Source organism: Saccostrea cucullata, unplaced genomic scaffold (genome assembly GCF_032062105.1).
Source record: "Saccostrea cucullata isolate Sc308-1 unplaced genomic scaffold, CSIRO_AGI_Scuc_v1 ctg12183, whole genome shotgun sequence".
In the NCBI taxonomy this organism is placed as follows: Eukaryota; Metazoa; Mollusca; class Bivalvia; order Ostreida; family Ostreidae; genus Saccostrea; species Saccostrea cuccullata.
In genome coordinates, this window is record NW_026922064.1 from 6,126 (window position 1) to 15,352 (window position 9,227).

The 9,227-nt window shown below is 31.2% G+C and overlaps 1 protein-coding gene across 1 annotated transcript; it reads right to left on the reverse strand.

Annotated features, from left to right (window-relative positions):
- Nucleotides 1-301: 301 nt before the first annotated feature.
- On the reverse strand, nucleotides 302-2,519 carry LOC134261136 (uncharacterized). Its single transcript, XM_062743595.1, has 4 exons — nucleotides 2,376-2,519; nucleotides 1,239-1,466; nucleotides 541-794; nucleotides 302-433 (listed from the first exon to the last, which is right to left on the reverse strand). Exons 1-4 carry the CDS (start codon nucleotides 2,425-2,427, stop codon nucleotides 356-358), a joined length of 612 nt encoding a protein of 203 aa, XP_062599579.1. The 5' UTR covers nucleotides 2,428-2,519; the 3' UTR covers nucleotides 302-355.
- Between the last annotated feature and the right edge of the window lie 6,708 nt (nucleotides 2,520-9,227).

Consider the following 9,227-nt stretch of genomic DNA (forward strand, 5'->3'; position numbering starts at 1 on the left):
GATGATGCGATAGTGAACTGCATGGCCCTATCCGGATTCCATAGATTTCGTTGCTTTTAAATTCCTTTAAATTAATCAATATGTTTTACAAACCTTTTTATAAACAATTAAGGAATACATTTTATCTTTAAATGTGATCAGAGTATAATAACATTTAAACGTCGTAGGAAATGTTTACCGTGAGATTTTTGCTATGAAACAAGGTACTTTTTTTGTCCAGGTCTTTTGTCATTTCCCCAGAGATACAAAACAAATTCATTAAGCTTTTCTTCGTTTTTCAAAATAGTTGTTTTTTATTTACCTTCACATCGTTCTCCTGTGAATCCAGGAAGACATCTTAAGCAATTTCCAGATTCTATGTCACAGTATCCATTGCAATGTTTAGGACATGCACTTGAACAATTAGAACCATAACGTCTAGGATCAGAACAACCTTCAACACTGAAGGTTGTTGAATCAACATTGAAAAAAGTTTGATGAAACAATATCATTTTCTTTTTTTACATTTTAGATCGAGTTAAGTTTAAATAATTTACTAACCGTATACCTCCACCTCACAAAGTTCAGCAAAAGCAAACAGAGAGTGTTCAGATGTGTTGTTGTTTCTTGCGGGTCTTTCGTTATAATAAATGACATATTGTCCAGGTAAGGACATCTTATGTTAACAATAGCTGGTATGGTTGCTCTGGTGCAGTTTCTGTCGTGAAAACATAAAAAGCCATCTTCCATGCTTGTTGTATTCGATACGTACAAAGAAAACCCCATGAATCTTCGCGTAAATTGATTTGATGAATCTAAAAATATAAAACTGGAGGTTAGAAATCTACGTATAATTTGATTTTTACATCCGAAATCCCACAAATCTTATAAAATTTCAATTTTAGTAACAAAGACAAATTGAAATCATTAATCAAAATAAAAAAAAAAAAACAATTATGTATATAAATGTAGTCTACTTGCATTAATCATTGTATCATAATCAGACTATAACTGTATTTGGAGAAGCATTTTGAAAGTATTTCACAGAAATTTCTATTTCTGGTAACATCAATCATTGAAATTAAAACCTATGCATTAATCTTCTAATTTGTAATTGGACTGTTTACAGGAGTGACATGCAATGATATATCATATTCAGGAATGTTGCACTGCACTCTGTTTCTTCATTTATCTGAACTTCAAATAAATGTTGTCAAAATATAAAAATTTCATACGCTGAAACATTACAAAATACTTACTCCACACAAGATGGTCAGTTCTGTAGTGTATCATTATATTATGTATGCGCTGAATATCTGTGAGGTTAACCCACCAGGTGGCAGTTGTCCTTTTATCAGCTGATACACCACACTGTCCCCCATGATATGTCAGGTATGTTTTCAAACCGTCAACAGCTTTATGAGAACCAGAAATTGTGTCGTTATGTGATGAACTCTGCCAGGTGGGTTTTAAAAGGGCCAGGTTTTCTAAATGTAAATAAATCTTAAGAATCATACTGTACACGTATTTATTTTCGTCCAGTATTTTTTTTTACTTTTTGCCTAAGTAACACTTGAAAACAATTTTAACAACATTTACTTTTTGCTCAGTCACGGTTCTGTTTTACAAATTGTACGTTTTTCTTTGAATTCGCTCCGTTTAAATTCACCCAAATTGGTCCATGGCGAAAATCAAGAAAATAAAAATTGGCGAAAATTACCTCCATACTGAACTTTTAAAATGTTTCATATGTAAATTTAATTCTGAACAAAGCCTACGTCGCATCTGTTTTATTAAGGTGACATAAAAATGGATGTTTGACCACAGAGTAAAATATTTAACCTATCCATGAAAACGTTTGAAATGCGCTCAGGTCAAATTGTAGGCATATTTTTTTTTTGTTATTGTTGTTGCATTCCTTGATGTTTGTCAGAAACAGAATTAACCGAATTCGTTAACAACCAGCACAAGATACATGCATGTTTAAAGAAAATGAAGATATACCTAAACTTATATAGACTATGTTCTGTGGGAAAAATACATTTTGTCGACACCTCGAACTATTGAGAGATTTTAAAATGCTAACCCAAAGAATAATAAAATAATAATAATAATGGTTAATTGTTCAATGTACATTGTAAATGTCCCACATCCGTACATTTTGCATAATAATCTAAAGAAGAGTACTTATATGCAACAATTTTGCATAAGCATAAAGCAGCAATTCTTCCAATCACTCCCGCCAAAGCATTTGGGAAACTTTTATGGGTCAGAGAGGACTGATTTCAATGTTTTGATAACAACGTCAAAACACCTAAACTCAATTTATCAAAATGTAAGATAAAAGTTTTTCATGGTTGAAGAGGAAAAATATAGCAGTAAATTAGCTTTCTCACCGTAGGCAGAAGAATATACGAAGAATCCAAGGAAAACAAAAACGGTATACATAACTGTTCATATAAAAATCTTAAACTTAAAATTAAGCTACATATACACTGAAACGGTTACTCCTAAATATCAAATCTTCACTCGCAGCAATCATTATATTTCATACAGACCGCTAACGGAAATTAGTTCTTCAAACTTGTCAAACACTTAGAAGAAGCTGTTTGAAGAATAAATTAATTTGTTCGTAGCGCATGATTCAGTATAATTTAATAGAATTAGGATGATTATGCTTACGTTAGTTAATTAATGTTGGATTAAAATATTATATTTAAGAATTATGAGTCAGACCTGAGATCATTTTATTCAGCCATTTTTTTCTACATTAAATATTTAATACCAGTATACTTTTTTCTTTGTTCATTTTTATTAACTATACATGTAACAGCTTAAACGTCATTTTCTAAATGGTAATATTCTACAGTAATTATGAGGGAAAGTGTTCCAGGCTGATGTGTCCTATGTTTAGAATTGCCAGGAACGTTTACAACTATTGCAAGAAAAATAAGAATTTAATTTGCTTGACATTAACCCTGGAAACAGATGTAAAAATGAAAAAAAAATATTTATATAATATAAAACAATAAGGGAAATATTTTATGTTAGCAGTGCCCTCAAGCTGCAAATATTCCTACTTATGAATAAGGCATACTACTGCCATCCACGAAAATAAATTAAGGTCTAAATGTTAAAGGTATATTTCGTGTAAAATTGAACATGTAAGTGATACTTCTATAAGAAAGACAACTCAATATGTAAATTTAGCATATGTGCAAATATTCAAAAATACATCTAATTTGTTCGCCATTATCAATATTCAATTAATGTATATACTCAGTTTTATCGAAATTCCTTTTAAACAATGGTAGTACGAGACATATAATTCTTGATAATTACAATAAGACTATAGGTTTTGTTTTCAAACACAGTGTAATAAAAAGAAGAAGGATAGACCCAATATAATAAAGATGCATGTGAACCACGACCTTCACCTACATAGTCCTGCAAATTTCCATCGGGAAATTATGTCATCTACTAATTCCAAGACAAATATTGTAAACGCTTTTATTGCTCCGACATACCCACAACGTCTCGTGGTGTGATGCAATTCGAATTTTAAGGACAGATGATACATTTTTAAGGAGACTTAATATTATGTCAAAAGTCTAGAAAAGTGGATATTTCTTAGAATATTTTTTTCTCCTTAGAGTCAAAAAATGAAAAAGATTTAGACAGTTTAGGTTTACAGATAAAGGCAAATTTTGGAATATGTTAGCCTGGGGCGTTACATATGTGTGTAATATAAATTTGAGTAAAAATACAAAGCCAGGGGAAATTAATGGAGAAAAGAATAAAGAAAAAAATTGGCCTATGTCAGAAAAATAGAGGGAGAGAAGTGGATGAAAAAGCAATACGTGTGTGTGGAGAGTTGGGGATTGGGAGATTTTTTTTTATTTTGAACATATTTCAAACATCTTAGGCACCTTAAGAAGGTTGCGTAAGAAATATATCCGTTATCTGGGTTAAGATCGACGTATACCCTTGCTAGAATCCTCATAACTATTTTTATCTATTAAACATTAACAAAATACAATGAGTTGGATAAAAATAATATTCAACTGAAAATCATGAATGAATCTTTTTATCACATGGTTTGAGCTACTGTGCTCGATTAGTAGAACGCTCGCTCCGTGATGGGGAGGTTATGAGTTTTAATTCTGGCTGCTGCTGATTTAAGCCAACTATGTAGCTCGACACTTTAAAATGAAAGTAAGTATTCCTTCGCATGAGATCATAAAAACCAAGGTCCTAATCAAGATAGACGTTGACACGATTGAGATCACTCAAAACTCCATATTGCGTTAAGCGCCTAAGAGCCTAAATTTGAAGTCCGTTACAGTTCATGGTAACGTCTTTATATGAGTGAAACATTTTCAAATGGGATGTAAAAGATAAATTATTCGATCCGTTGCATTATACAAACGGACAGTACCTTTTTTAACAACTGGTGACAGAGGAAGAAGAAAAAAGTCTTGCTGAACTTAAAAAATCCTGTCCAATCATGAAAAAAGAATCACTTTTATTTTATTACATTTTTTCTATTATTCACCCTTTTCCCGGTCATTTGAAGTATTTAAAAATAAATACTGTGAACTTATATGGTTTTTCAGTTAAAGGTTTAAAACATATCAGCTCAGCAGAAGGACATTTAAAGGAAATGATATTTGATAATATAAATGAAAAGTATGAATGAAAATAATAGTTGGATCCACCTAACCTTTGAACTAAATACTATATTGGAATATACAGTGTATAAGTGCATTTCGGTAGGTACAGTGTACATAATCTTTTTTTTTTTTAAGTTTTTCTTCCTTGTCCACACCAAACAAGAGAAGGCCGTTGGGCGAGCTATGTATCTACATGCACTATGGTTCCTTTCGTGTGTTCTTGTGCGTTCTCAGCCATACGGTAAGAAAACAAATTTTAATGCCTATTATTATTTTTTTTATTTAACAAATCTTGATTTGTACAATAAAAAGGCTGTAGATGGTCGATGTAGTGAGCGTGGACATAAGTAAATATTTTCATTTGGGTAAGGGAAGTTGGTGTTTATATTTTTTAGCAATATTGACCATTAACGTGAAAAATGAAATTCTCATGTCTTCTTGGGGAATATGTCACATCTTTGATTATTATTTGCATTTAAATAATCAGTGTGTTTTTCCTTTAAATAAAGGTACTATATAAACCTTTTAGAAAGAGCATCCTTAGTAGAAAGAGAAATGAAAAGGAAAACCTTCGGTATTTTGTACCTTATTTTTCACTCAGTCCCACAGATAAAGACTTAACGGAGACATAGCGGAGACCACTTGCATTGGTAAATGTAATTGTTTGAGATAAAGTTTTGACAAATCCAGGCTACACTGGGCCAAAGGTAAAAAATGATGAACAATTAGATAAATTGCGCGCAATGTGCCAGAGAAAGAAACATCACCCCAAAGTTGACAAGCTCAAAAACCCAAATCGCGCAATCGATTAAGGGTGTAATAGCCATTATTTTTAGCTGTTTCTCTACATGATGTGAAACACTTCACGGTTATATAGTTCAAAACACTGATTTCAATACATAATATCTTTGATTCTCATCTGACCAGTTTCTGTAATTTTTGGTCGTGCAGTACCAAACAATTAGCATATTATCACATCCTTCTTTTCACTTTTCCTCTAAGTATATTTTTGCAGCAACTGTTTGTGGTTTTAAAAAGAATCTTGCAGTTCTTCTTTCGATAATATAATATAAAATGGTCCACAGGTAACATTTGTGTTATTTATAACATAGTATTTCCATAAATTTTCCACTCACCACTAGCCCTTGGACACCTGCTGTTTTTGTTTAATATTCGGCACTTAGAGCCATTGAGCAGGGAAGGTTCTATTTGTCGCAACACCTACGGTCTCGTCCGAATTACCTGTCTCCCCACACAGAAGGATTCAAACCCCAACCGTAATGGTAATCTCCTTACTTCTCCACCCTAGTGCAGATTCTTTAGCCAACATGCAATGCAACAATTTGGGATCGCAGATATATAAAAATATGCTTTAATATACATTAATGTGTGTCAAGTTATGGTAAGCAGTATATTCTGCCATTTTACATGTTAAATATTAGACCTCGCAAATTATTTTTCGATGAACGGCCACATGTAAAATTAGAATAATTGTTGATTATTAAATATTATCATTCTTCAAAAATAAGAAACTATAACATGTGCATTTTAATTTTCAAATGCTCAAATATTGAATCAGCATTAAATCGGGTCATCATTTTTATGATTTTTTTTCACAACAGTAATTGTGTCTCTTTGTTTTAAAACTTGACAATCGAGACTCTCAGATACCACTAACGTGTATTTGTTAAAAAAACGGGCATGTATGAGATAATGTATCAAAATATGAAGGTAATATGCAAAATGTTTTAAGTAAAAAAAATCTTTTAATAAATATTCACAAAAGGAATAATAAAACATGCAAAAGAAAAAAAAATCTTTCTTTTTTCCATTATTGTTTCCGTGAATATAATTTTCGGATTAAGTACATGTGTATGCGTCTGTGTATGCTTTCTGTTATGCATAATTATTTAAATATTGAAACAGAAAATAGAGTGTAATTCTAAGAACGAAATGAAACACTATATAAAAAGAAACAAAAAGACGAAAAAAGGTTATAAGTTTGAGAGAAATAAGTGACTTAACTTAGTGCCAATATAGGAAATGTTATGATTATAAAAATCACGATATATTTATAATCATATTTTAAAATATAAGTTTATAATAAATCTATACACTGAAGAGAAGCAAAACACAAAAGACCTTAAAGTTGATCATATTTTTGCTGCGTTCCTTTAGGAAACTAACATCTTGATATTTCAGATTAAATATAGAAACCCCTCATTACGGAAAACGTGATTACTTAGTCAATTACCTAATCTGTGTTTTTGCCGCTGCATTGATTTTGCGAAAAAAGAAAAAAAAAACCCTTTACATGCTGTTAGAATTTTGCGTAAACCTTATATTCAAATGAATTTTATCTGCATCACACCAAATCTTAAATTTATAGATATAAAGTAATGTAAGGAGATTTTCATTTATCTTGACAGAATGTTATAGTTTAATGCAAATGTCCATTCTTTTATTATTATTAAGAATCTTATTTGTCCACAACTTTAAAGATATGTGTCAATGAATGAATTTAAGTGATTGAAATTGATAGTGTACAAAATATAAACCAACATATAAAAAAATTGAAATGCATTCTGTTTATACATTATAATAATTATATATAATGTGAGTAAAGGAATATAACACAGGCAAATGAATATGATGGATATGTGATATTTTGTGAGAAATTGTATATGCAAGTTGTGTCCGTTTACTGTTTAAAATTTGCTTAGGATAGATTATTTCTTTCATTAATATACAGACCATGATTTCGTGTGGAAAATACCCTTACATATGGACTTCTAGAAACTTTATCTTTTCTTTTTAATGTTCTTGCCTCCCTTTTTTTACTTACATGTATTTTGTAAACAAATCATCTTTACTTTTGCCAACCACTGTTATGGTACACAAGAATACTCCATTTACACAAAATTAACAATAATCTAGTCGGCTGTGCAAAAGGGAATAATTTGGGACACTTTTAAACATTATGAATGACCGTCAAGTGTTCAGCAGAGTCATATGATTTCATAACGAATATTAATTTTTAGCCAGATTTGAGAGAACCATTTATATTAATTTGTTCTACTTTGGTACATAATATACAAAATAAAACCAATACTGATACCATAATGATACATGTATTACACTTTGAACATATTTCAAACATCTTGGGCTCTTTAACAAGGTTGCGTAAGAAATATATCCGTTACATGTATCTGGGTTAAGATCAACGTATACCTTTCCTTAAAACCTGATAACTATTGACAAAATACAATGAGTTCGATAAAACTAATATTAAACTGAAAATCAAGAATGAATCTTTTTATCACATGTTTTGAGCTACTGTGTGCGATCGGTAGAACGCTTGCTCCGTGATCGGAAGGTCATGAGTTTGAATCTTGGCTGCTGCTGACTTAAGTCGTCCATGTTGCTCGACACTTTAAAAGGAAAGTAAGGATTCCTTCGCATGAGACTTTAAAAACCAAGGTCCTTATCACTATAGGCCTTGGCACAATTAAGATCACTCACTTCTAACGCGTTTATGTTAAGGAAGCAATTTAGTAATTTTTATGGAAAATGCGTCTTTTTTTTTAAAGAAAATTAACTTTGATGATTTACCCAAAACCGCTGATAAACGTAAACAATTATTATCTATTGAATCAAGATAAAAGAATACCCAACGCAATTCAAGTTCACTACCACCACCACGGCATTACCTGACTTCTATTTTTTGCAGAATTTTATTTTCTTTAATAAAAAAAAGCTAGCAGAACAACAATACCCCGGATTTTAATAATTTCTTTGAGTAAATAATATAGTTGAAAAACATCTATTTTATCTAAAACGTACTGCTAGAATCCTACTGACCCGTCAGTAAAATAATGATTCCACACATTTGCACCGAACCCTACCCGATGTTTTGATTTTTATACATTTGAACCGATATTTTTCGTAAAACCTTGCTTAACTTGGGATTCTAGCAGCACTTTCCAAGTATTTTAGGAGGCAAACCTTCCATCTGTAAAAATCTTATGTGTTGAAATATACAGATTATTGCTGTTCTGTTGCATTATTTTTGTCACATATGACAGAGGAAAGGCCGACCTGGAAACATATTTAGCTGACTGTCTTCGAAAAAAATAAATTAGCATACCTGTTTTAGTATCTTAACTCCATATGAATTTCACAAAATATTCACGATATTTGCTTTTAAAACTCTACGTATCTTTGTACATGCTGTCTTAGCCAAATTCTCTTTACACGACAGGATCAATTCCAAAGTTACTCCATGTTCACATATGACGTCATCGGTGGTAGATTTTAATCTAAATGACAGATACAGCATAACAAATCAAAAACATTTTATTTTTGTTTATATTTACACGTTTCTATTCATTTTCTAGAGGTAAATTGTATCTATAAATCTGAATATAACGAAATTTTTTATTATAAAATTGACGTCATCTCGCCTACTATGACGTCATTATGTAGCACTAATTTGATCAAAGTAGAATACTTTGTATGCTTCCTTATTACCCCTGCCTCAACATTGCGCTAAGTGCACAAGAGCCTATATTTGAA

Bases quoted from the DNA above. Each gene is read 5' to 3' on its own strand.
- LOC134261136 (XM_062743595.1), bottom strand. From the start codon at position 2,427: ATGTATACCGTTTTTGTTTTCCTTGGATTCTTCGTATATTCTTCTGCC. The intron at 1,467-2,375 runs GTGAGAAAGCTA...ATTTACATTTAG, and splicing joins CGTATATTCTTCTGCCTACG to AAAACCTGGCCCTTTTAAAA. The intron at 434-540 runs GTTAGTAAATTA...TCAGTGTTGAAG, and splicing joins TTGTGAGGTGGAGGTATACG to GTTGTTCTGATCCTAGACGT.